At 56.4% G+C, this 27,029-nt stretch overlaps 2 protein-coding genes across 5 annotated transcripts in view; one reads left to right on the top strand and one right to left on the bottom strand.

Moving 5' to 3' along the window:
• The first annotated feature begins 274 nt into the window (after positions 1-274).
• Positions 275-4,887, top strand: HIC1 (HIC ZBTB transcriptional repressor 1). Of its 2 annotated transcripts, none has more exons than XM_028521609.2 (2): positions 275-430; positions 1,874-4,887. In XM_028521609.2, exon 2 carries the CDS (start codon positions 1,894-1,896, stop codon positions 4,036-4,038), a length of 2,145 nt encoding a protein of 714 aa, XP_028377410.1. In that variant the 5' UTR covers positions 275-430; positions 1,874-1,893; the 3' UTR covers positions 4,039-4,887. The 2 variants fall into 2 exon arrangements, with proteins under 2 accessions (XP_028377410.1, XP_028377409.1); XM_028521608.2 differs by lacking the exon at positions 275-430 and adding an exon at positions 1,244-1,545.
• A 150-nt stretch (positions 4,888-5,037) lies between these two features.
• Positions 5,038-27,029, bottom strand: part of SMG6 (SMG6 nonsense mediated mRNA decay factor) — a 225,046-nt gene continuing 203,054 nt past the window's right edge. For all 3 annotated transcript variants that reach the window (XM_028519086.2, XM_028519087.2, XM_028519088.2), the window contains 5 exons: positions 23,122-23,268; positions 13,456-13,609; positions 10,274-10,485; positions 9,876-9,957; positions 5,038-6,788 (listed from right to left, as the gene is read on the bottom strand). In XM_028519086.2, coding sequence (XP_028374887.1) covers positions 6,658-6,788; positions 9,876-9,957; positions 10,274-10,485; positions 13,456-13,609; positions 23,122-23,268 — 726 coding nt within the window. In that variant the 3' untranslated portion in view covers positions 5,038-6,657. The remainder of the gene's footprint in view (positions 6,789-9,875; positions 9,958-10,273; positions 10,486-13,455; positions 13,610-23,121; positions 23,269-27,029) is intronic.

Below are 27,029 nucleotides of genomic sequence, written 5' to 3'. Positions count from 1 at the left end.
GGAAATATGTACACGGCAGCGTTTAGTTCAAAACCCCGGGGTGTGTGGGGCTCAAAGATTCGGGGCTTGGGTCTCCAGGTGGGCATATCTGGGAGGATGAACACGCTAATAGGCCCCCCTCTCCGATCCTGCTGCGCATCTGCGTGCCTCCAGCCCAGGTGCGCGGGAGGGAGGTAGTGGCTGTGCTGCGCAATGCCCCGCATGGCCGCGAGGTGGCGCCATAGCTGCAGCCAGAGCCGGCCGGCCCGGGCCGCTCCAGATAAGAGTGTGCGGAAAGCGCGGCGGGGCTGAGACGCGACCAGGACGCGGGGAGGACGGACCAGCAGGACAGACCGACCGGGGGCCCGGCGGGTGGAGGGCAGCGCAGCGCAGCCACGTCCCCCCTGGATCCGCCGGTAGCCGGGCCCGGGGCTTCCGACATGCCCCCCAGGTGGGTCGTCGGGCTAGGGACCGGGAGACAGGGGACTGGGGCAGCCTGGTCCTCGCGCTCTGGCCGCCTCGGGTGCATCCTCCGGTGTGAGCGTCCCAACGCGGCTGGCGTTCGGAGCTCCGGGTGTTGCCCCTAGAGGACTGGAGACCACCGGGTCGCTGCTCTGCTCCGGGTTCACGGCGGGGTCAGCGGCCCGGGCCAGCTCTTCCCGCACATGGGCTGGAGAGGCGAGGGGAAGGGAAGGGGAGAGCTGGCGGGCGGGGCTGGCAGGGGCGCTGCCCTGGCACAGCTCGGCGCCTGGCAGCGGGGCGGGTGGGGCGCCGACTAGGAGCTGCCACCGCCGCAGGGAGGGAAGCCCGGCCCGCTGCGGCCGCAGGTAACGGGCCGCGAGGCCCTGCGGACCAGGCGGGGAACAGTGTCGGGCGGCGAGCGGGCGGGCAGGGCAGCTCAGGGCTCGGCTCAGGCCTCGCCGCTGCCCGGCTTGTTGAAATGGGGGGCGAGAGGAAAAGCTGGGAGCCCAGGGACTGGGGCTGACGCGCCCCTCCTGGCCTGTCTGAAGTTGGGAAACTTTTTCCTAAGTTTGGGGCGGCGGAGCTCCGCTGGAGAAGGGGCCGAGGGGAGCTGGGGAGGGAGGCGCCGGGCTGTGAATGCAGACCTAAGGCCGACGCCAGGCCGGGACTCGGGTGGGGCGCAGGCCGGGGTCAGGGCCGCAGCCGGCTGCGCGCCGTGCCCGCCCGGGGCGCTGCCCCCTCCCTCCCCTGGGAGCTGCGTGGCTCCCCCCCTCCCCCCCACCTGCTTCCTGCCTCAGCCTCCTGCCCCAATATAACGCCCTCCCCACGCCGGGGCCCGGCCTTCGTGCTCTGCCCGCCACCGCAGCGGCTGCCTCCACTCCCCGTGCCGCAGCCACCGTCTGGCCCCAACTAGGGCCTGACAGCCCCTGGCCGGGGCGGCGCCACGGCGACCACGGCTCTCCCCTCCTCCGGATCACTTCCCCCAACTGGGGCAACTTCTCCCGAGGCGGGAGACGCTTTCCACTCGGCTCCCTTAGATCCTACTTGGGCAAACTTCTTGGCCCTGAATGACTTTTCCTGAAGCGGACATTTTCCTCAAATCGGGTAACTGTCTCCGAAAGGGTCACTTCGTCAGAACAGTTTTCTCCTTCAAAGCCCCCAGAACCCAGCCTGTGTGCCCGGTGCCTCTGGGCAAGGGGGTGCAGGCCAGCCTGGCCTCCTCTTCAGCAGCCACTGTCCTGCTCCTTCTGGTCCGGGCCGCCCACCTAGGCTTCCACACTCAGAGGCCACTCATCCTGAAGGGCCCAGGCTGGTGGCGCTCGATGCTCTTGCCTCGCTGAGGGGAAGGGGAAGTGGAGGGGAGAGGCGCCGGGCTGGGAACCGGCAGCGAGGGCTCATGCGGCCCTGACCCGACTGGTGTGTGTCCCCGCAGGAGATTGTGCTGGGCAGACGATGCTGGACACGATGGAGGCGCCCGGCCACTCAAGGCAGCTGCTGCTGCAGCTCAACAACCAGCGCACCAAGGGCTTCTTGTGCGACGTGATCATCGTGGTTCAGAACGCCCTCTTCCGCGCGCACAAGAACGTGCTGGCGGCCAGCAGCGCCTACCTCAAGTCCCTGGTGGTGCATGACAACCTGCTCAACCTGGACCATGACATGGTGAGCCCGGCCGTGTTCCGCCTGGTGCTGGACTTCATCTACACTGGCCGCCTGGCTGATGGCGCAGAGGCCGCGGCGGCGGCGGCTGTGGCTCCGGGGACAGAGCCGAGCCTGGGTGCCGTGCTGGCCGCCGCCAGTTACCTGCAGATCCCCGACCTCGTGGCGCTGTGCAAGAAGCGCCTTAAGCGCCACGGCAAGTACTGCCACCTGCGGGGCGGCGGTGGTGGCGGCGGCGGCTATGCACCCTACGGGCGGCCGGGTCGGGGCCTGCGGGCTGCCACGCCCGTCATCCAGACGTGCTACTCGTCCCCAGCCGGGCCTCCGCCACAGCCCAGCGCCGAGCCGCCATCGGGCCCCGAGGCTGCAGTGAACACGCACTGCGCCGAGCTGTACGCCTCGGGTCCTGGCCCGGCAGCCGCTCTCTGCACCTCGGAGCGCCGCTGCTCTCCACTCTGCGGCCTGGACCTGTCCAAGAAAAGCCCGCCAGGCTCCGCGCCTCCGGAGCGGCCGCCGGGCGAGCGAGAGCTGCCTCCTCGCCCAGACAGCCCTCCCAGCGCTGGCCCCGCACCCTACAAGGAGCCACCACTAGTCCTGCCGCCGCTGTCATCACTGCCCTTCCAAAAGCTGGAGGAGGCCATACAGCCTCCGGATCCGTTCCGTGGTGGTGGCGGCAGTCCGGGACCCGAGCCCCCCGGCCGCCCCGACGGACCCAGCCTCCTCTACCGCTGGATGAAGCACGAGCCAGGCCTGGGCAGCTACGGCGACGAGCTAGGTCGGGAGCGCGGCTCCCCCAGCGAGCGCTGCGAGGAACGCGGCGGGGACCCAGCCACATCGCCCGGGGGACCCCCACTTGGCCTGGCACCACCGCCGCGCTACCCAGGCAGCCTGGACGGGCCTGGTGCGGGCGGCGACGTTGACGACTACAAAAGCAGCAGCGAGGAGACTGGTAGCAGCGAGGATCCCAGCCCTCCTGGCGGCCACCTCGAGGGTTACCCATGTCCACACCTGGCTTATGGTGAGCCTGAGAGCTTTGGTGACAACCTGTATGTGTGCATCCCGTGTGGCAAGGGCTTCCCCAGCTCGGAGCAGCTGAATGCGCATGTGGAGGCGCACGTGGAGGAGGAGGAGGCGCTCTACAGCAGGGCTGAGGCGGCCGAGGTAGCGGCGGGAGCTGCAGGCCTTGGGCCCCCTTTTGGAGGCGGTGGGGACAAGGTCGCTGGGGCTCCAGGCGGATTGGGCGAACTGCTGCGGCCATACCGCTGCGCGTCGTGTGACAAGAGCTACAAGGACCCTGCCACACTGCGGCAACACGAGAAGACGCACTGGCTTACTCGGCCCTATCCATGCACCATCTGTGGGAAGAAATTCACGCAGCGCGGGACGATGACGCGCCACATGCGCAGCCATCTAGGCCTCAAGCCCTTCGCGTGCGACGCATGCGGCATGCGCTTCACGCGCCAGTACCGCCTCACCGAGCATATGCGCATCCATTCGGGCGAGAAGCCCTACGAGTGCCAGGTGTGTGGTGGCAAGTTCGCACAGCAACGCAACCTCATCAGCCACATGAAGATGCACGCCGTGGGGGGCGCGGCCGGCGCGGCCGGGGCGCTGGCGGGGCTGGGGGCGCTGCCCGGCGTCCCCGGCCCCGATGGCAAGGGCAAGCTCGACTTCCCCGAGGGCGTCTTTGCTGTGGCCCGCCTGACGGCTGAACAGCTGAGCCTGAAGCAGCAGGACAAGGCGGCCGCGGCAGAGCTGCTGGCGCAGACCACGCACTTCCTGCACGATCCCAAGGTGGCGCTCGAGAGCCTCTACCCACTGGCTAAGTTCACCGCGGAGCTGGGCCTCAGTCCGGACAAGGCGGCCGAGGTGCTGAGCCAGGGTGCGCACCTGGCTGCCGGGCCTGACGGCCGGACCATCGACCGTTTCTCCCCCACCTAGAGCGCCCCTTGCCAGCCCTCATCGTCGCCGCAGTGTACCCCCGACCCGCGCCTCCAGGGAGCAGCGGCGGCAGGGAGCAGGCAAACCGAGCCGGGACTATATAGTAGCAGCGGCCGCAGCACCGCAGTGGCGCGGCCCCACCTCTCTGCGGCCTCACCTGGCCTCACTGCTTTGTGCCTTAGCCCGGGGATGGGGGTTAGGGGAAAACCCCGGGACGGGTGGGTTGGGGGAAAGATTTATATTTTTGATATCAGCTTTGACCAAAGGAGACCCCCGGCCCTTCTCCGCCTCTTCCTGTGGTTCGTTGGCCCCCTCCCCAGGCTCCGTGCTGCTCTTAGGGGTAGGGGTGTCACTGTTGGGACGCTCCCAGCCCTACCTCCGGCCCTTGCGACCACACCCATTCTCACTGTGAATCTCCCCGCTGGGGTCGGAGCGTCGGGCAGAGTTGGGAAGCTGGGAGGGGACTGAGCCGGCCGGAGGGCCCCCTGCCCCCCGCTCCCGCCCGCCCCGGGACTGATAATGTGAAGTTCCTCATTTTGCACAAGTAGCACTAGCCCCAGGGCCAACCCTTCCCTCCCTCTGAGTCAGAGGGCCGAGACAGTCCTGCCTACCGGGTCTCCCACACCTGCCGTGTCCCCTCCTCCCTTCCCTGGGGCCCCCGGACCATATTTATTGCATGCGCCCCGGGCAGTCCCATACCCCAAGCCCAGGTTGGGCTGGGCTGGAATGTGGTCTCTTTAGCTCCCTACTCTTTTGTATATTTTCTACCTTGTACACAGGCTCTTCCAGAGCCGCTTCCATTTTCTATACTCGAACCGAACAGCAATAAAGCAGTAACCAAGGACCCTGGACCCTCAGCTCTCTCTCGCAGCCTGCACTAGGACCTGGCTGCCAGCACCAGGGTGGGTGGAGGGACGACATTCCCGAACCTCACACGGGTGCAGAGGCTTGGCCCGTCTTCCCTCCCCAGGCCCAGAGACAGATCAACAAGAGGTCAGGTATGTTTCACAACTAAAATTTTATTAAGGAAACAAAACCAGTGGTGCAAATAGGACAGAAAGGAGAGCCGAGTCCCCCACCCACCAGTCATTAGCCTTCATCCAGGGGAGAGGATCTCAAAGGGCGACTGGGGACACTGTACCCCAAAGAGCCCAGTCTTCTGAGGCTCTGGGGGACCAATACCTCCAAACCACTGGACGTGACCCTCCAGTCCAAAGCACAGTCCTCCTTTCTGGCATAATCTCGGGCCTTGGGAGGGCACAGCCTTGCTCCCGTCCACTGCCAGGCTACACAGTCAGACAGGGGTTCTGGGGGATGCCCCATCTGGTCCCATCAAAACTTACTCCTGGCTCCTCCTCCAAACCCTGTCTTTCCCTCATCTCTGTCCCTGGGCTGTGAGAACACATCCCAGTAGGGAGCCTCCTGAGTGAGGCTTTGGACACAGGTGCCAAAAGGCAACAAAAAACTCAAAAGGCCCCTGTGTCAAGTTCTTCTAGGGTAAAGCTAGAAGCTGGGTGTGAAGTCCCGGCCAGATGATGCTCTCTTCCAGGTACTAGCCTGGAAGCTTCTCAGAGCACGGGCCTGGGAAAGGTCAGGGGCGGGAAGGCTTAATTAGGTTCCTACCACAGGTACTGGAGGAGGAGGGAGATTCAAAGTGAGAACCCCTAGGGCAAAGAACTCAGGTGAGGAAATTGGGAGACCTGGGAGGTGAGAGGGATCGATTAGAAAAGAGGGTGGGGTGACTCAAGGGGTAGAGGTGGAGGACAAGGAGAGGGGAGGGGAGAACTGAGAAAAGTCTGAGGAAATTTTGTTCAGTGGGAACTAGAGCAAAAGGAAGGCCAAAGAGGGGAGAGGAAGCGGGCAAAGGCCACCCAGGAAGTGTGGGCCTGACACCAGATGTCCCTTCCCTCTAGACCCATGACCATCCTCGGGGAAAACAAGCCGCAAAGTGCAATGGACCCAGGCAGACAAGGGCGGGAAGAAGAGCAGGACGGGGGTGTGTGTGTGTCTGGGGTCGGGGTGGGCAGCAGTGGGGGCAGGGGTCTAGGGCTGCTGTTTGGAGCACGCTGTCCAGAGCCTGACTTGGGTCCACGTGGGAATTCAGGCCTCAAGGAGAAAAGACACACCCTGGGCACTCCCTGTGTGGCGTGACCAAGCCTCTTAGACACATTCAGGATGGGGGTTCTGAAGATTAAAGGGACCCGTGATTTCGCCTGCATCTGATGGAAAATCTAACTCCCTGGCCCCATTTCCATTTGAGAAAGTGGCCGAGTCCCTAGGCTTAGACAGCCTTCCCCCAGCCCATGAAGGAGGCAGCGGGAGGGAGAAAGGCTGAGAGCCCGGGCAGCCTGTCTGGCCGGCCCACCTGCTGTCACCGCAGCCAGCCACCTCCCTGCTAAACCTCAGCCCAGGAGGGCCCAGCAGCTTCTGCCCAACCCTCCGGAGGGGCTCTGTGAGGAGCAGCTCCCCCACAGCACGGCCACGGTGTGGGTTGGAAGAGGATGGTTTATTGTCTGGGTGGATTGGTGGCTCAGGCATGTGGGCATCTTCTGTGCTACACTGGGCACCTGGTGGCCTCTCAGGAACGGTTCCACGGGGGGTGGCCCCGGTGTGGTCCCCTCAGCCCACCTGGGCCCATGCGAGGAAGGCCGGGATATCCCGCACAGGCACGTTCCTCGTCAGTGCCTTCACCCGCAGGTTCCGGTCATCGGTCAGCAGTACCACCTCCCGCAGCAGCCGGATCGGCTCTTCTGTTGGCATAAAAGAGTAGAAGACCCTCACTGAGGGCGGGAGGCAGGGCACTGGCATCCCCCTCACCTCTCTCTGGAGGGGAATGTGGTCCTGGGAGGTCAAGGCCAGGCACTTCCTGGCCCTTCCTCAAATACTTTCCTTCACTTAGATCATGGGCTGAGGATGCCCCCCCAACCCCACCGCCGGCTTAGGGAGGCAAGCCATGCTGGGCCAAGCTGACCCCTGCCTCCAGCACAGGCCACGTCGCCTTGTGTCTCGAGAGCTGCCCAAACCACCAGCCTCCATACACTCCGTTCGCAGGAGTCTGAACTGAGGAAGTGGAAGAAACCCCTTTCCTCCCACTCCTCCTAACTGCATGGCTGGTCCTGGGCTCAGAATACTCCTCTTACTGTACATCCTCTCCCAGGCCAGCAGGCTGATCAGGGCTCTGAAGCAGCACAGTAGAAAACAAAAGATGGAATAGCAGAAGTGAGGAGAGGGGTTAGCCCAAAGGAGCCCTGAGGGGACCGGGCAAAGGGTCCTCGGCAAAGCTGTCTCAAGGTGGGCCTGAGGCTGCAGCCAAATGATATCCTCTGTTAAATAAAAGTAATCCACAGGGGAACTCTCTTCACAGCATGGAAGAGGAAAAAAGGAAAAGGAAAGTTAGGCGCATGCTCCAGTTCTCTCCCGTCCTGTGCCCCTGACCTTGTCCCCCTGGGCAGCTCTGTGCACATCAGCAGTGTACATTACTTGGTATATGAGCTTGCACCCCTGCAACATTACAGTCATACTAGCCCTACTTACTTTGTTCAAATTTTGTATATTTTAAAGACCTTTCTATACTGGCACAGAGAGAGAGCCTTCATTCTTTTTAGGGGACTTTTAGCAGGATGCTTTCCACCCTCTCTATTCCCCCAATTCCCGAACTTTTCAATGTACTTGGGAGAGTTTCAGCTAGGGCCAAGTACTCGCACAAGTGACCGCTCCCCACGCCCCACCCCTGCCAAGGCCCCTCAGGTGGCAAGCTCACTCCTCAGCCGAGGGCTGGGTGTTTCCTCCCGATCCAGCAGGCAGTGGGGCACAGGAAGCGTCCGGCAGGGCTGACGGACTGTGGGGTGCTGGCTGGGCTGGGGGCTGCGACTGTTCATGTGGGACCTGAGCAGTGTCAGGCCGGCCAGCTCCAGCAGGGAGAGAACTGGCTGTCGGCCTTGGGAGGAGTTGGCGGGGGGGGGGGGGGGGGGGGGCGGAGGCTCTTAGGGTTGATGGTGATGAGAGAAGGGGGAGGTGGAAGGAGGGTGTGAGGGGCGGTGAGGGGCTGTGGTGGGCAGAGTGGGAGAGGAAGGTGGCCACGGGTAAAGGGGACGCTCTGAGCCGCTCAAATGCCTGCGCCTGACCCCTCTGGGGGTGTGCGTGCAGGCGGGGCGGGGTGGTGGTGCGCAGTGCTGTGTGGGGCTCCCGGCCGGCTGCCCGAGTCTGTCTGCAGCTCCGCCATTCCTGCCCTGGGACTCAGACCAGGAGAGTCCCAGGCTTTAGGTCAGCCAAGCAAGGCCCAGCATTGCTGGCAGGGGTCTGCAGGGGTTTCTGTGGATACTTTGAGACATTTTTAACAATAAACATCCTCTGTTTTGACACTGGTAACTTCACTTTGTTAGAAACCAGAGACTGTCATCTTGTCAGGCCCCATCCGCCATAATCCACATGATTTTAAAATTCAACATCGTTTACACATAAACATTTGGTGACAGTTTCTCTGTGAATCTGACAAGTTAATCTGCTAAGAATTCACACTGACAAATGGGGTTTGATTACACTAGCCGTTGCTGATGTAATTCTGATAGGGGCGGTCCCCAGGATGGCAATGGGTTCCTGTAGGCTGTTTGGGGTAAAGTGGGGGGTGGGGGTGGGGAGACTAGTAGGGCCGAAGCCAAAATGTGTCTCTGCTAAGAACGAAACAGCTCTGAGGCTGGGTGGGGCTGCAGCAGTATCTGAACCTCACTTCCCAACAAGGCCGCCTGCACTCCTGCCCTCCTCTCCCTCGGGAGGTGCGCCCCGGGGGGGCTGCCTGGGGCCAGAGCCCCAGCCCCTTCTTGGCTCAGCCAGGACTCCCTTTCATCATTCGAATGCTCCAGCTCTGGCTCTAACGGACAGTGTGTGCAAGCCACATGGCAGGACCCATCTGAAGAAGGGCAGCTGTGGACTCATTCCCAGCCCCTGGGACAGAGACTCAGGCAGGACTGAGCAGCTGCATTGACTCGGGCGGGCGGGTGGGCGGAGCAGCAGGACAGCAGTCAGTCCCCAGACCAGCCTGGAAGCCGGGGCTAGGAAAGCGAGCAGAGGAGGTGGGTGACGGTGACTAAAGGCCAATTATAAGAGATGACAGGTGTGTGCACAGTAACCAAATGGAGAGAATTATCAGCTCAGCAGATGACTCTGGGCTAGGAGGTCCTAGGACTTCCTTCCAAAACAAGAAATGCCAGATTCCTGAGAGTCAGGAGCAGAAGACACCTGGGCCTCCCTGACTCCAAGGGCTGTGCAGGCAAGTTCCAGGTTGAGTGAGGTGCTCAAGCTCTCACCGGCCTCCAGCTCCAGCCAGCCCACGAAGTGCTGCAGCTGACCACCATAGGGACAGGGAGGAAAAAACCCACTACTCACTGGGGAAGTACAGGGTACTGATACAGGGTAAACGTCAGGCATGAACTAAGAGGATGAGCATGGCCCAGGGCAGGGACCACTGGGGACTGTCCTCTCAGAGCTGCAGAGGGCTGGGCGCAGGAGACTATGGCCAGAATAAGCTACATTGAATCATGAAGACATTCTTGCTGTCAGAGAATTCACCGAGGACCCAAGAAAGGAAATGGATGCACGCCGAGAGGGAAAGCTCACTGCCTGGAGCCCAGCTTCCTGGGCAAGGCCCGCCCTAGTTGGCCGGGGGGGGGGGGGGGGGGGGGGTCTACCTGACATTGCCCGGGGGTGGGGGAGCTAAGACAGGAGCGTAGGACTTCCAGGAGGGCAGGAAACTGAGCTTGCCTCAGGACTGACCCCCCAGTTCCTCAAACTTCCTAAGGCTGAGGATGGCAGGACCAGGAGGGCAGGGGACAGAGCTGTACCTCTGCTGGTGGGCATGAAATCCTTCGCCTTGTCTTTGCAGTAGTGAAGGCAGCAGGAGAGGATCAGGTCGTCGTTGTTGCCCTGGAAGAAGACAGTGTGAGACGTGCCCCCCGGGCAGGAGGGGTGCCATGTGGGGGAGGCACAGGTATATACGCTGTTTCTGGGGTGCTGGGGAGGGTCACCTCCCAGAGTCCCTCTAGTACACGCCCGGCCCTGCTCAGATGAGTCCAGCTGTGCCAAGGGTGATCTACGGGACGTGGCACTCCCACTCCCAGGCCTCCATGGCAGCTGCCTTCCTCCGCTGCTCAGGTTGATGGACCTTCCTTTGGCCCCTCCCTCCCAGGGACCCTGCTCTGAAGGCTGGCTATAAGCACTCCCTATCTGCTGGGGACCTTACCAGCTGGCCAGTGATGTCCTCACTGCGGAAGGCAATGGATTCGAGTTCATTGCCACGGCTGGTCAGGGCCCGTAGGCAAGAGTCCCGACTCTCGAATCGCCGCTCGAGGAACTCGATGGACTTCCGGGCCTTTTCCTGCACCACGCGAGCGTAGCCCCCAGCCCGGTGGTCTGTCTCCTGACCCTTGGCCAGGCCGTCCAGCTCGTTGATCACTGGTGAGAGACAGTTCCACGAGGTAGCAGAGTCAGCAATCAAATACTGCGTGTGTCTTCACCCTGGGCCTTGCTTTCCCAGCCAGCCCCTTCCCAGATCACAGAACCCACCCTGCCCCGCAGGAGCCTGCCAGTGAAAGCAGGGGACCTTGGGGGGCAAGAAGCGCCCCAGACTTTCCACAGCGCTCTTTCCTCTTTCTGCCTCTTCCTCCAGGCCCTGTGCTTCTCCTGGGAGGAACTTACAGGGATTTTTCTGGAGCTGCAGTATTCAGAAGAAGAAACCTGGCCCCTCTATTGCATTCCTTAGTTATTATAGGCTCCGATTGAAAGGGCCCCTCAGGAGAGGTGAGGGTATGCGACAGCTGAAGGGGAAGAGGCACTCTCCCTTATCCGCGTGGGCCCCAACCACAGCAGTTTAAGAGAGGGCCAAGTTCTATGCTTTACGCCCCGGCAGAGGGCAGGAGGTCGCCAAGTGGGAATCAGCAGTCACGGCCTCGCCTGCAAGAGCCCTGGTATTCCCCCAAACCATGCCCTTGGCACATCTACCTCCCCTGATACTGATGTGTGTGTGCGTGTGTGTCTGTCTGTCTGCCTGCCTGCCTATGTGTCTGGGACACGGCTTCATTTTCTGGTGAAGATTCTTTCCAAAATTCCAGCCAAAAGCCTGAGGTCAAGTGGGAAATATGCACTCCTTGGGGGCTCCGGGAGAGTTTGGGGTCTGAGGCCCTCTCCTCGGTGCAATGATTCATGGCTTGGGGAATCAGCATGAGCATGCTGTTCCATGGTGAGCCTGGCACTCACTGTCTGGGTATTCAGAGACACTCTCTGGAAAAGGACCATGTGGGAACACACACACACACGAACGAACACACACACACACACACACGATGCCCATGCTTTCAGCAACCTGAGGCTACAGGGTCCACACAGTGCGTGGCTGAGTTGGGGAGATGGGCATATGGTACAGCAGACAGAACATCAAACACGAAAAGCTGGTATTCCATCCCAAAATCTGCTTTCCTGCTTCCAAGCTAAACAGGCTTCAAAGGGAAAGCTTGTTTGTGCTTCTGCACCAGGCGGGGCTTCTTGATGCTGGGGTCAGGCCTAAGGAGCACAGAGCAGGTTAAAGAGCACAAGAAACAAGCAGGGAAGGCTGGTGGCTTAACCCTTTCTGCTCTGGACAGAGGGCAGGAGTCCTCTGAGGGAGTCTCATTAAACAGGAGCTCCTTCTATAGACCCTGAGAGTCCAAGGCCCTGACCAGCTGAGGAAGGTTCAAAGAGGCTGGCCGGGACTGTTTTCACAGAGTTGTCATTTCCCAACACCCCTGGGGCCATCTATTTATTCGGCATGCATCCTCTGGGTTTTCTCATATGTTTACTCCTTCCCTACCAAATCTGGCTTTCTCCACTGAACCAAAAGCCCCTCAAGACCAGTGGCTGCAGCTCTGCCATTCATTGGAGCACCCAGGAACAGGGAAACTATGTACACAGTAGGTGCACAATCCATGCTGGTGAACAAGAACCCTGCTAGCCTGGGATGGTGTCTGAGGCTCCTTCTAAGTTTTAAGGGGCTCCTGAGATGTCACCTCTCTCTCAGTTATATCATTTCCTGACCATCTAGCAAAAAGCTGTCCAATTTACTTTCTTCCCCCTGAAAATCTGGTAGGAAAGCACAGAGACACACTATCCCGAAAGCTGCCCCAGGACCCTGAGAGGGGAGAGGGGAAGTTAGAACAACATGAGGGTCCTGCTGCTTTGCTGTGGGGAGAAAAGCTGCTCTACTTTTGAAGAACAGAAAACCTTCCCTTCAGTCTGAGAGTCTGGGTTTAAGAGGTTCTGGCCAGGCCACATGGGGAGGGGGAAGGAAGACAGGGAGGGTGGAGGCGGGACGAGGGCTGCTTCAGTGCCAACATTCTCAGGTGGTGCTAACGTGTTTCCCACAACCCCCCAGGGTTCTATAGCCTCTGCAGGGGCGGATGTTTCCTGCCCTTTGTTTCCACCCTCATCTGGCACTAAGACACTTGGGACTGGGAGGGAAGGCCCAATGGAACATCTTGGCATGGATGTCAGAGGTGGCTCGGCAGGCAGACTGCCAGTCTGGGGGCTTTTCCAGAGGACAGGGCTCCCGAACTTGCCCCAAGTGGCTGCTGAGAAAGGGACATTAGAAAGCCTGGGCTGCCCAATCCTCTCCCAGACCCTCCCTCCGCACAGGCTAGTCTTCAGCTACACTGGCTGTATCAGCTAGATTAGACAGGAGCCCAGAGCCCTTCCTGAGGCTGACCTACCACAGAGCTCCAAGAACCAAGGGTGCCTAGACAGTCTCCTGGAGAGAACCCAGCTGGGCTCCTCTGCCTGAAGATGGATGCAAGCTAGCTGAGCCCTGAGATGCTGACCCACACCAGCACCAATGACCAGACAGTGGTAAGGGACTAAGTGGCAGGAGTCCACAGGCATGAGCCAAGGGCTTGCTCTGGAGGCTTTCTGTCGTCTCAGCCTTAGGGTGACATTGGCCGGAAGAATGCTACCTTGAACCAACACAATGATCATGAAAAGCTACAAGACAATCAGACCAAAGGCATCTAACCACTTCAAAATCCTCCCAGCCTCCCTGCCAGACCACCCAGCAGCACTGCCGTTATCTGCCAGGGCTGAGTGTTTACCAATAACGGGAACCAGCTTTGCTGTTTTACTGCAAGCTTTATAAGGATAAAAACAAGGGCTGGGCTCATGCAGCCTCTGGTTGCTGGGACACAGGAGTCCATTTGCTCACACAGTGTAAGCCATGGATCAGCCACAATTTCATCTGCTTTGATTATTAAACAATTTTCTTCGCCTCACACATTCCCTACTTCCCTGCAAATCCTGCCTTACAGCCCCCACCCAGAGCTCTGCTTGCCTGGCCCCTGGGCTGGGGACACGTGTGTCGAGGGGGCGGCAGTGCACGTGCAGGGCTGCTGTGGCCTGACTCACCGATGAGGGGCACCACCAGGATGTACTTCCTGCTCTCCAGAAGCCGTGCCAGACTGGCCAGGTGGTCAATGAAGCCGTTGGTGTCTGGTACGAGGAACAAGGGTCTGATCTCGAGCTCCATCTGCCTCATCTGACTCTGGTCCTCCAGGACAGCCTACAGGGACATAGAGTGTTGAGTGAGCCAAAGCGTGAGCAGGCAAGCGGGTGGGTGAGCCAGGGCCCTGACTCCACACTGTGTCAGCATCCTGCCCCCTGAACCTCTTTCCCCTCCAGAGGAACAGCCAGCCCCCGTCAGGCCTGAGGGACAGGCCCAAGGGCTGGGCAAAGCACTGCAACAAAATCAACAGACACCAAATGGCCCCAGGGAATGGGGTGTGGTTAAAACCCTGCCTAGGACTGAGAAAGGACCTGCCGTATGAACAACAACAGGTCTCTGAATGTAAGAACTCGGGCTAAAACCCTGAAAGGGCGAGTTAGTTTCCTTGGATAATGGAGGCGGTTCCATGTACAGTACAGGGGGGTGCCTCTCAGTCCATGCACTTTATATATGCACATACGGACCCCAAATGGAATTTGTATTTCAGTTTATTTCACTGTGTAGTTAAAAGAAATTAAACTCAAAGGCTCCAAAAAAAGTGATGCTGACAACTAACAATACCGAAGTCGCCCACGGCTGCAGGAGCCCATTTGGTTGGACAGGGCAGGCCTCAGTTCGCATGTCCGCACACTCGGGCTGGTCGGAGCTGCCCGGCCCGGCCCCCGCCCACGCAGCGTTTCCCGAGGGTCAGTCTTGCGTGTTCTACTTGCACTCTTCCGCCACAACTCTGTACAGTCTATACGTGCTATTGTCTACTTGATGTTTTTCTTTAAATTGACTTTAAGTCAACTCATCTTTTTGCTTAGCTCCTTAAGCAATAATATCCGTGGTACCAAGGGTCTGATAGCCAAGTCATGTTTACTAGTGCAAACTGAATTTTCACAATGAAAAGTCCAAGTGTCTCCTGTGCACCATCACTAAAAAAACCACCTCACGTGGCCACCAGTGGCCGGTGCACCACACCTTGGGGAGCATATGACCCAGTGCCTGTTAGTCTTTCAGGGAAGCTCCACGCACACCCGGGAAAACCCAGTTTTCTCCCGCTTGACAGAGCCTTATATGTGGCAGTGGCTCTGGGTATTCCTGTCACACTACAGGACAAGGTCTGTTGTGTGGCTTCCTCTTCTGGGGAAGAAGCCAAGAAGCAAACTGCCCAGAAAGCATGCTCCTGATGCTCGAACCTGGAGGGTGCTCGCATGGGCCAGGGCCAGGTGAGCAAGTCCCACCTCTGTCCCACCCTCCCCTGGCCTTCCAGGGCCACACCGGGCTTGCAGGGGCACAAACGCAGGGGCACAAACACAGGCGCAGATGTGCGTGCCAAGCACGATGGGGCCCATGGTGCTGGGCCCTGGCCACTAACAGTCAGTGAGGAAGGTGCTCAGGTTTCACTGGCAGTGACAGTAAAACTGAAAGGGCATGCCTTTGAAGGCTGGGGGTGGCTTCTCTGTGACCTGCCGGGGACCTCTCCCTATGAGTAAGTCGTTGCTGCCACTGCCACCACAGCTGGTGGAAGGCACAAGCCACAGCACGCTGGCAGGCATGAAAAATACAGCTGGGAGGCCCAGTCTGCTGGTTTTCCTATTGTTCTCACCTCATTTGGGTAAAGTGCCACTGACGCTAGCCACCTTCCCAGGGGGCCTGGGTCACTGTCCCTCCCCACAGTGCTGCCAACTAGAGGGTGACACATAGTTCACTGAACTGAGCTTGGGGCATTTTTTAAAAACTAACTTTCTTACAGAGATATAACTGACATACAACACTGTGTAGTGGCTTGAACACTTTGGAAGAACAGGACCCAGTCCGCACTCAGGTGTGGTTAACAACTCTCTACTATTTCTCCTCACACCGAGGAAACCTCAGGATCCCTGTTCCTCCTTTTGCCAGCTCCTGGTGTCCCCTATCCAGCCTTCTCACTGCCAGGAACGTTTGTCTTGGTATCACAGACCCTGAAACCTCTTTCTGGGCGAGAGGGAGCAGAACAAGCACCGACACTGGTGAGGAAGGGACGGGGCACTGGCATCTGTGGTGACAGGGCCTTAGGGTCCCGGGCAGTGTGTCTGTGCTGCTGCCCCACTGACTCCTTTCACATCTCAGTTTTTCTGTCTCCAGAAATGACACTCCAGCCCTGGTTTGACTCTAAGGAAGTGGAACTGGCTGCTATTTTTGACCCTGTGTGAACAGCGAGCTCCCAAGACCTCAAACCATCATACCTCTAGGGCCAGCAAGAAGCAGGAGGGCCTTTAAGCCCAATGGCCAAGGGAGGCTGGGGGCTAACTGAGCCTACCTGTGCTTCTGATGGCAGGACGGAAGAAAAATCTATGAGCAGGATCCAGGGGAGCTCCTAGTTCTCTGAGTTCTGGCTCAGGGCCAGAAAGGTGAACAGAGGCCACAGCTTCTCAGGGAGGTGGCAGCCTTGCTGGCTCCCCAGGGGTGGGGTGGGGTGAGATGTGTGAGGGTGGTCTGAGCTGCGCTGCCATCATCCGGTCCCAGGGACACCCGCAGACGACTTCCCTTAACCTGGCTCTGCCCAGTGAGTCACCACACAACTGCTTCCTGTTCCCCGCATGCCCTCATGGAGGCTCAGGAGATAAAATGAAGCTGCTCCCTCTCTTCCTGGGGTGCCAGTGGGCCCCCGAAGGGGGGTCACACCTGGGTCATGAGACTGGCCCAGTCCCCTCCAACGAATGGCAGACCAAGAAAGGATCGGGAGTCAGCAAGCCCTTTTCTGTGGGTGTCTGTGTTTCCGGCCCTCTCTGAGTGGCGCGCTGTGTGTGTGTGTGTGTGTGTGTGTGTGTTTAGCATTTGCCCTCCCAACTTTTCCAGATTTTACCCGTCAGATTCCTGGCAGCTGTGCGCGGCGCCTGTGCCGGCCGTCACGTCCCATTCTGATCTCTGGGTCGCACGGTGAGAGAAGGACACAGGATGCGCAGGGAGTGAAAAAGTGATGTCGGTGGGGCGAGTGCCAAGTCCCCACTCACAGCCACGGGACGCTTGGGGAGAAGGGGGAAGCATGCTGCTGTGGAGTTCAGAGGCCGGTAGTGAGATTTATTTTTGTTTGTATGAGTAAAAAGCTGCAGAAGCCTCTGGGGGGGCGGTGGTGGGGGCAACTGGAATGCTGCGATTCAGACAGACTGGCCCTGGCCTGGAATCAAGTGTGCTGACCCGGAAGGAGAGTTCCATAGGAGCCCTTCTTACTGCAGCTAAGACTGGGCCATGCGGTTCAGGACGATGAACCTGGAAGTCATGGAAAGCATGAACACTTTGAATCAGACCAGTGGTAATAAGGACCAAGTTGTCATAAAGTGGGAAAGAGAAAAATAACTCTGCATCTGGAAGGTGCTAAGTGACCAACCTTCTCTGAAGTAAGGGAGCAACCTTCAGCAAGCTGGTGGGGAGCAAGGAAAGAGGTAGTCCACAGTCACCTCTGAGGAGGGAGCGAACTGCCTTGGGTCCCCAGGAGGAGTTCTGAACAGGCTAAATTCCTTCTTCTAGACACTGGCGATGATTTGGGGATGCTAATTAACCCTTTGGAAACGGAGACACTGGGTATTACAAATAAAGGTAATACAATCAGCTCGCACAGGAGCTGTGGAGCGTGAAGAACCCAGAACACGAGAAGGCCTTAGGTTTTCTTTCTCCTTAGGGCTCCACAGGGAGTGTGGCTGCTTCCTTCCTTCACAGGACGACAGAACCATTCGTCCCTGGGCCTCTCTCGGTGGAGCAGTGTCTTCACCAGAAACTAGGAGTTTTGTTAATACAGCAAATTTCCAGTCACCTTGTATGTGAAAGTATCTAGCAACGTGCCTGATACATGTATTAGCAACTTAACAAACTTCCTGCCCAGCTCCATTTTTTGATTTCTATATATCCAGGAGGGTAACTATCTGGGGAAACTACTCAGGGAGCAGAGCTGGAGGTGGGGTAGGGCCAGGCAGAGGACTGTTGATTTCTACTATGACTCATGGTACTCTTTTTTTTAAAAAACTATGTGTATTTTTTATTTAAAAAAATTTACTTATTTATTTTTAGAATGAGGGGAAGGAAGGGAGAAAGAAGGAAAGAAACATCTATGTGTGAGATACACTGATTGGTTGCCTCTCGTGTGCCCCTAACTGGGGACCTAGTCTGCAACCCAGGCATGTGCCCTGACTGGGAATGGAACCGGCAACCTTTTGGTTTGCAGGCCAGCACTCAATCCACTGAGACGTAGGTATTTTTTTAAATGAAAAATAAAAGTGAAATAAAAAATAGGAATAGTTGGTAAGATAAGTAGCAGCACAGGAGGCAATTCTTTCTTGAGCTGCAGAAACCAAGGGAGTGGCTGCTGCGTAGAAAACAGGCAGAGCCACCAGCCTCCCCTGGGGGCAGTATACTCAGCCTCTTCACTCAGGGTGCTCATGGGAAAGTTGTACTTAGGACCCCTTCTCTGGAGGCGTCCGAAGTCAGTACCACAGAGCTTAACATACACTTTGCTTTCTCTTTCAAAGTATGATGACTTGTTTGCTACTTCTGATTGTTTTATGAAGACTGATGTTATTTTCAGACTTAACCATAAGGAGCTCAAGGAGAACTGCCTTTTCTGGTACTTTTATTTTATAATACCAAGCGAAGAGTCTGGTGTATCACAGGGGCTCAATGAGCTAAATCACAGAATCTGTGTTGGAGGGCATTTTAAAGATAATCAGATTGAATTTTACCTGGTAACTCTTGTCCTGAGAATGCTGGAGAAGTGTCCCTTTCCTAACAGAAAGGGAGCGACAGGGCGAAGCATGACACCTTTGAACTTATTCCAGGTGGTAGCCTACGGGTGGTCCAGCTAACAGCCTGACCATTCTGTAAGGGACTAGAACCTTGTGGATGCTGCTGGAGCCAGGGAGGTGAGAGAAGCTGAAGCATACTGGAGGCCCAGTGCCACAGTTTTCGGAGAAGCTGGAACAGGCTCTGGAACAGGCTCTGGGACAGGTTTGAGTGGGGAGGGCAGTCGCCCGGTTCCACAGGCTGATGTGCTTTCCTGCCCTGGCGTGAACGTGCCCCTGGCCTGGTAGTGAGCTCGCTCCCACCCTGCCTCCGACAGCTAGGAGCCAGAGCTGAGTGTCTGTCTTCCGCTAGCTTCCATACAGGTGTGGGGGGCTCTGTGCGTGCCCCATTGTTCCACAGTGCCCCCCCCCCCCAGCTGGGTGGCAGCATGAATGGGCTGCAGCTATATTTAGAGCAAAACTCCTGGGGCCACCACAAAGGAGTGACTGCATCTTCAGGAGGGTGGGTGGGCGGGAAGGGGACAGGGGAGTGAAGCTATTTTCAGAACACATGTCATTGCTGGCTACAGAGCAAGACTGTGGCCATAATGCGGAGGGAAACAATAGCTGTGGCCAGAGGAAGAGCCTGTTATGTTTCAGGTGGGATGTTTGCAACTGCTCAGGAAACCTGACCCCGCCCGACAGCAGCACAAATCACAGCAAAGCCTCATGGAGGCAGAGAGGAGGCGGGGGATTCACAGGGCCAGGGCCAGTATGAGGTGCCAAGAGGCCACGCCTCATGCCTGGAGGAGGATTTTCAGCGACTGCTTTGCCCTGGGGGCCTGGTTAGGAATGAAACACTTCTGACCAATTTCCCAGACAAACCATGTACCCTGCTGTGGTCACTGGATACCTCCCAAGAAAGGCAATGAGAATGAAAAGAACTGGAAGGGTGGAAAGCAGCAAGGTGGGCAGAACCAACCCATTATGAAGACAGCTGTCTCAGGCAACAGGCAAAGTCTAGGCTGAGCTGGAGAGTGTGGCCTCAAAGCCCCTTGTGGGCGGATCTGGCCCCTTAGCATCCAGGGGCCTGTCTGGGAGCTGGGGCTCCAGCTGCACAGGCCCTGAGAGCTGCCCACACCCCTTTTCTGACCTCCAGTCGGCCCCACTCACCAGCCTCTGTGCAATGCCGGAAGCAGGGAAGGACAGGCTGCCAGGCCCCACCTCCCCCAGCCCCACAGATGAGCCTGGGCCCAGGGGTCTAGGTGTGAGCAGGGAAGTGGGGGCGTGGCTACAACTCCAGATCTCCGTTGGACTTTATAGCCATCATGGGGGCCAGGAGGATTTTTTTCAACCCCATCTTCATATCCCCTTCCCCAAACATGTGTGGTTCCTGTTTTGCTGCATCTGTAAAAGGCACTGGGAGCTGGGGACTTGCCTTACACCTCTTGGTTAACACCCCTGGAGACTGATGGAGTTCAGAGTAGTGTAATTTACAGCCCATCTCTCCAATCTTAATTCACTCGATGCTCTTCTCTTCCTTATTGTATTAGTGTGACCCAGGTACCTGCCAACAATAATGGCCTCTCTAGCTAGGAGCCTCTCCCCCACTCCCAGGACAATTTACCCCTTTTCCTTGGGATTTTCCCCCCTTAAAGTAAACAAAAAGAGGAAAAATAAGAAAAGGTTAACATGGGTTTGGAGCGCTGCAGCCCCGTGGTTCTGGGCAGGGAGCCAACGGCCCGAGGGCACACACATGTGTGTGCTCTCCCAGAAGGGCCTTCACCGGCCCTGTTTTACAGCCACCTCGGCACAGACTCCAGGGTTCACGCATATGGCCAGACAGATGTGTCTGGCTTACGTTCAAGGCTGGAAAATGAAGAATTATGGAAGTGAAGGGCCCCGGGCATTAAAAGGGGTGGGGGGAGAAGGAAAGGGGGGAATTTTTCCTCTGCTGAGAAATCCTCCTGTGGCTGTGAGGCTGGAGGAAGAAGGCTGACAGGAGGCAGGGCCGCCAGCAGCGGTTCATGTGGGGCCTGTTCTTAAAGGGGCCACAGCAACCCCAGCTCTGGCCAAACCACAGCAGGCCCTCAGTGCCTGGGCCTGAGTAGCCTGCTCTAAAGGAGGTGACAGGGGCAGCCACTGTCACCGGAAGTCAAGCCTCGTACAAGGCTTCCTACTTGTAAGGTGCTGCTTGCCCCGGAGAGGCAGAACTGACCACGGCACTTTAGACAAGGCCACGTCCCCTCAGCACATGTACCCACAGCGTCCTGTTCTTCCCTTCCGTAACAATGCTCACTCACACTTCAAGTCACTGGCTTCTCCGTTCCACTGTTTATTCTGGGATGGGACTTTTTTGTTCACTCCTGTGTCCCCTGACCACTAGCATTGTAGATGCTTACTACCACCTCCTAAACTGAGCTGAACACAGGGTACCTGACTCCAAGGAGTTCAGAGTACAGTGGGGGAAGAAGTCCAGAAATAAGTGTAATTTGAGATGTGATATAAGTTTCACATATGAAGCATAAATCAGTGCTACAGGTACACTGAGCAGAGAGAGATATTAATTCCTCCTGGGGGGAATCAGGGAAAGCTGCACTGGGGAGATGGAGTTTCATCTGGGGATTGTAGGAGGAGGAGGAGAATTTCAACAGGTAACAGGAAATGTGGAGCAGAGAAAAGGGAACAGCGTGGGCACGGACCTGAGAGTCAGGAAGGAGAGGGAGGGCAGTACTGCAGTCCAGGCAGGAGGGCCCGGTCTGGGACGGCACTTTACATGCACTGTCGGGCTGAGGGACGAGGCAGGTGCTGTTACCACTTTCATTTTATAGATGAGGAAGCAGGCTCAGAGAGGTTAAATCATTTGACCAGTGTAATATATAGTAAGGGTTCCCGGGGTTTGGGAGAGGGGGTTGGGAACCCACAGGAAAGCACTGAATGCCATAATAAGAAATTAGACTTTATTATATTAGCCAAACAAATGCACTGATAACTTCTGAGCAGGGAGAACGGTTCTTTTGGGGAGACGATGATGAAAATGCGTACAGGTGCACTAGACGCAGTGAACCCAGTATACAGACAGGGTACTGCACAATTCCAGGAGATGCTATTCATAGACTACCTGGTGAATGGCACCCTCCAGAGCTGTGCAAAGCACAGGCTTGGACTGCTGTATTCCACATCAGTACCTGGACTAGACTACCAGTAGTGGCAGTAAGAATAGAGAGGAGAGAAGGGGATAAATGAGTGAACAGATAGATTTGATTAAAAGAAAAAAGAAAAAAAAAAAACAGACTAGAGGGGTTAAAACCCAGTGAAGAATTTAAGATGATGCTCTAGTTGTTACCATCTATTAAGTCACTGACCAAATATTTGCTGAGTGCCAACTCTGTGCACTGAGACTCTGGAGGAACAGAAAGAAAGGAGGAGACCAAGCAAAGAACAGTGGTGAGGAAGCGTAGGTCAATGGAGAGAGAGAAGACGAGGGTTCACTTGTGTAAAACTGAGGCTGAAGGAAGATGGCTTCAGGGTCCAAAGCTACGGGGAAGTCAACTCTGATAGGGGCCGAGATTTGATCAAGACAGCTACCTGGTGACTTATGACACAACAGATTATACAAGTGGTGGGCTGAAAGAACTGGAGGTGGTGGGAACGGGTAAAACTTTTGGGAAGGCGGATATCCGGTCAGGGAAGAAAAGAGCCACAGGACCAGAAGACAGACAATGTGAGGGTGAAGCTGCTGTGTGGGCCACAGCTGAGAGACCACAGGAGGGCTGAGGAGGTGACACTGGCAGAGGCATTGTCCCCGATTCCAGTGTACAGGGGAACGGGAATGCGTCTAAACAACAAAAGATCCCAAATGGTATTTATTCCCTTCCCTTGCAGGGCTCTGCAAGAGGGGTTACATCAGACCACACAGACCATTTATAGAGGACATACTGTACTCTATGCATTGGGCTAAAGCACTTCACACCAGCCAGTTGCTGCAGGCCTCACAGCAGTTCTAAGAGGCAGGTGCTGTTATCACTTTCACTTTACAGATGAGGAAACAGGCTCTGAGAAATTAAAACAATTTGCCCGAAGTCATAAAGCTAGTAAGTGGTGGAGCCCGGACTGTGATCACTAGGTCTGCCTGGCCACACGCACAGAGGCCTCTGCCAAAGGTGAGGGGTGCCTGAAGAGAGTTTGGAAGCAGAAATTCCCAAAGAGGCTCGATGCTTCTCCATGCACAGGGTTAAGTGGGGCAGTTGACTGGCTCTTCCCTGTCTGCCCTGGGCCCTAGATAAGAGGAAGTGAGCTTACAGTGCAAGAGGGCAGAACTGGAAGAGCCACAGTGAAAAACTTACTGGAAGTGGAGGGATGGGTCCACAAGAGGGCTGATGGTAGAGGAATCCTTGTGCAGAGACCAAGTAGTTTCTTTCTGGGAAGGTTTAGAGTGTTGCAAAGGGGTCTGGCCATCCCACTGGGAATCCAGATAAGCAGACTGTGGCCACGGCATCCTGCCCCTGAGAACAGGTGTTCTCAAGAAAGTGTCCCTGGCCTCTCGGGCAGTGTAAGGATAAGGTTCGGGGGAACTTCAAAACTCCTGAAACTGTGTGGAAGATCGTGGAGTCGCAGATCTCTGGGGGAGATGCTTTCATTAGATCCTCTGAGAGGAACCTGCCCCTGCCCTGGAGCCCAGAAGGAGGGAGTCCCCAGGCCTCAAACGTGCTACCAGAATTCAGTGACAGAAGAAGAAAACAGGAGCTCAAGCTCGCCCCTGCTCCCTGCTCACACTCCCTCGTGCCTCGCCCAGAACACCCTGATGGGAAACCCCTCCCCAGGCAGCCCCACCTGGATCTTTTCTTGGCGACGCTGCTGCTCAGCTATCTTCCTGGCCAGAGCCAGCTTCTTGGCCCGTAGCTCCCTGATGTCATCCTCGCCCCCACTGCCTTCAGCCTCTGAATCTTCTTCAAAGTCTTCAATCACCACATCCTCCTCCTTTGGGTGGCAAAACAGGCAAGGGAAGAGAGGAGACTGTGAGCCCATGACACTTACAAGACCCACCCTCCTGTCCTTCCAGCACCCCCATTCCATGTTTATTCAGACCATTTCTTGTAAAGAGCCCCAAAGTGTGAGGGGGTAAAGAGAAGCCGTCACTTCCTCCCCTGAAACCAATTACTCCTTTTTGTACCCTACAGCTCTTTCTGAACTTCACAGAGTCACAGATCCACACGGTAAGTCACACGCACTTCCATGCTTACACTCACAGCTCTTCATTCTCCTTTGCACACACTCACAAAGTCAAACTTTGGGTCTATTTTCATTTTGAAAACACCAAAGGGGAAAACAACAGAGAAAGTTAAGTCATCCAACTTAAATCTAATTCATGCTAATGATCTGATAGGAATCCATTCTGGCCAACAGCTGGGAGTTAGGGGTGGAAGCTCCCTTTCCCCAGACGGCGTCAGGGAGCAGATGCTGTAGCTCAGCAGACCTTGCCCTGGTTTCTTTTTAAAACCACAGCCTGGTGGTGTCAGCGCTGTTGGGCCCCCTTAGAGGAATTCACATGACATGGCCTTGCTCAGCTGCCCTGCTGGAGCCTGGGTAGGCTGGGAGAGAGCTGGCCAGTGCATGGAGCCTCCTGCCAGGCCTGTGGAGCCTTCCCCAGGGATGGCACCTCCCTGCTTGCAGCTTCAGCTCAGAAGCCACTGCTCCCTGGGTGGTCCCAGGCTCCATTCCTTACTCTCTCACTTTTGGCCTTGGTCAGTAGAGAACATGCAGCTGCCCAAGACACTTCCTTTGAGGGACAGGGTTAGCATGGGTAATAGGGAGTGATTTAGTAGGAGAAGATTCCTGAGTTTCTAACTAGATGATAATAATGACAATGATTGTGACAGTAACAGCTACCATTTACTGAGAGCTTAGTACTGGCCAAGGACAAGGCTGTTTTTCATGTATTAACTCATTTAATATTCACAATGACCTGTGAAACAGATGATATTATAATCCCTATTTTATAAACAAACAAATTGAAGTTTAGAGTGAAACAATTTGCTCAAGGTCACGAAGTTAGTAAGCGGCAGAGCAGGTACTGGAACTCTAGTGAGTTCAACTCCAAGGTCTGTGCTCTTGCCAGTAACACCAAGCCGCACTGCAGTGGGGTTCTGAATCTAGACAGTGAGCCCAGGCCCATCCTTCAGTGGATTAGCTTCACCAGGTCTCCACAGGCCCACCTGGGACCTGCTCTGTATACTGCTCTCTCCTCTAACTGACCATTGCAAGATGGTATTTCAACAGATTCTTTTGGCTGAAAAGTGGTTGGTAGTGTGTGGGTGGATAGGCGATGCCGTGTCTTGGGAGCAGAATCTAGGGTGGGAAGACAGGTGTTTTGGTAGCATCCCTATGGAACTAGACTCTGTTCTCTGCATGAGGAATGATGTCAGAAGAAACATCTACTTTTTCTCTCCCAACCAGGTTAAGTGACTGGGTTTTACTGGGGAGAGATGAGATATCACCATCCTAAAGAGGCATCAGGAGTCTGGGATGCTGTCCATAGTCACCACTCATCTGACAACCCACAGGCTACAGTGTCACATGGTTTATTTCCAGAGAGGCCCAGGTGCTGGGAAGGAGGAAGACACTAACCATTTACCTCCTTGCTCATGGGGTTAACCTGGACTGGAGTAAGTGGAATAGCATGCCTGACTGGCCCTCGAGGGGACAGTGCCTCTGCCTGCTCTGATCAGGGATACACTGGGTTATCATGGGGCTCAGAGCGAGCTTGACTGAGGTCAAAAGAGGGTCAGCACGGCTTGTCTGAGGTTTGCTCAGCTCTCACAGCAAACGAGGAAGTGCAGGGTTATGAAATTACACAGACCAGGGTAAGTAGGGTTTCCCAGGGACCACTAACATAAAGGAACTCAGGAGGCTCGTGGGAAAAGGAAGAAGTGGGCAGCATGGCATGGGTCACAACCTTTGTCTGGTTAGTGACACTTAGGAGAGAGAGGGTGTGGCACAGCCCAGATCTGGGACTGGAGAGCTGGTTTGTTCTTTGTAAGAGTGAAAGAGTCGCCCACCCTGGCCGGGCAGCTCAGCTGGTTAGAGCATCGTCTGCATATGCCAAGGCTATGGTTCCATCCCCGTCAAGGCACATACAAAAACCAACCAATGAATGTATCAATAAATGAAACAACAAATCATTGTTTCTCTCTCTCCCTCCCTCTCTCCTTTTATCTGTCTTTCTAAAACCAATAAATAAATAAAAAAATAATTAAAAAAAAAAAAGGAGTTAAAGAGCCGCTCCTTAGCCCTTCTCTCTGGGCCTCACTTGCCTAATCTGACTTGACACTGAAGGCTCTGCTGGCCAGAGGACATCTCTTACAGCAACCCTGGAGAGCAGAGCTGGCCTTGCTGACTCCCTACTGCTGGCCTCGGCCGTACTGTGTGGGTGAGATAACCCTGCCCCACCCACGCTTCCCTACACAGTCCCCAGGGCTTAGGTGGCACTGCTCTGGCTTGCCTGAGGCCTGGACACCCCGATGGCTTTAGCAACCCCACTGTCTCCTCCCGTGCTGACAGCTCATTCTTTCCCATTACTCCTTGCCCAGGTTTCATCTGGAGAGTCTGGAATCGTGGGCTCAGCTTTATCCCTGGAACCACCTCTGTCCTGGAAGCTGAGCCCTGTATCATCAGGGGTGGGGTGGGGTTCTCCAGCTATTCTAATGAAGCCAGTCCAAGGCTTTGTTGGTCTGAAGACTCTGAACCAAAGGTGGCCACTCTATCACTCCTTCAGATCATAAACGACAGCTTCCAGCTGACATCTGGCTTCCCTGGCCTGTTGCTGATTTCATCCCTGCACCGCACCCTGCTCCACCAGGCGCTTGAGACTGCTGTGGGCCAAATGACTGAGCTGGCCTACGGGTGACCTGGCCTCTGGCTGGAATTGCTTCCGTCCCTTCCTTAAGTCCCACGTTCTTTCCCACCTAAGTCCCCTCTGTCTTTAACACTGTGGGGTAAAAAGAAGGTAAGACTCAACCATCAGAAAAAAGTGAGTGGCGTGTATACACACACCCAGACACACAGCGGGGCAGCTGGCAGTGACATTAAGCACATACATGTGCCAACACTGTTACACACTCACATTTACTGAGAATCCACAGACAGCAGGGAAGCTGGCAGCAGTGTTCAAATGACACACAAGTCCAGCACACACAGACCCATGACAGCAGTCACCCCCACAAGAGTACAGACATGCATGGCAGGGCAACTGCCAGTGGGCTTTGGCAGGGGTGGGTACACAGGCTCACGTGTACACACACTAGGGCGCGCACACAGTCGCCCAGAGTGAAGCAAGGGCTACAGGAACAACCAAGGGCAAACAAACAAGAGGAGAATTCCTTAATCACATCAGGATGTGCAGGAGGGAGGGAGGGAGGGAACGAGGGAGGGAGGGTAAGCCAGGGGAGGGGGTGATTTTCCACACGGGGCCAGCAATGTCAGCTCTTCCTGTACGTGTGCTAGAGGCTGGAGTTCAGGCCTGTGCTGTGCTGAGCTCCACACATCTATAAACTTGATCCTCAGCCTGAACCCTAACACCCCCCCCCCTCCACTCCCTTTCCTAAGCCTCCAGAGCTGCACATTATTAAACTCTTTCTTTCCCTCCCTTCTCCTCCAATGCAACATTAAAAAGAAGCATCTGGAACTCGTAGCAGAGAAGGAGGCACTGGGGTGGGACTGGCAGGAAGGGGCACCAGCAGAGT

Source organism: Phyllostomus discolor, chromosome 8 (assembly GCF_004126475.2).
Source record: "Phyllostomus discolor isolate MPI-MPIP mPhyDis1 chromosome 8, mPhyDis1.pri.v3, whole genome shotgun sequence".
NCBI classification, from domain to species: Eukaryota; Metazoa; Chordata; class Mammalia; order Chiroptera; family Phyllostomidae; genus Phyllostomus; species Phyllostomus discolor.
This window is presented reverse-complemented; position numbering and strand designations above follow the sequence as displayed.

Bases quoted from the DNA above. Each gene is read 5' to 3' on its own strand.
- HIC1 (XM_028521608.2), top strand. From the start codon at position 1,509: ATGACTTTTCCTGAAGCGGACATTTTCCTCAAATCGG. The intron at 1,546-1,873 runs GTAACTGTCTCC...GTGTCCCCGCAG, and splicing joins GGACATTTTCCTCAAATCGG to GAGATTGTGCTGGGCAGACG.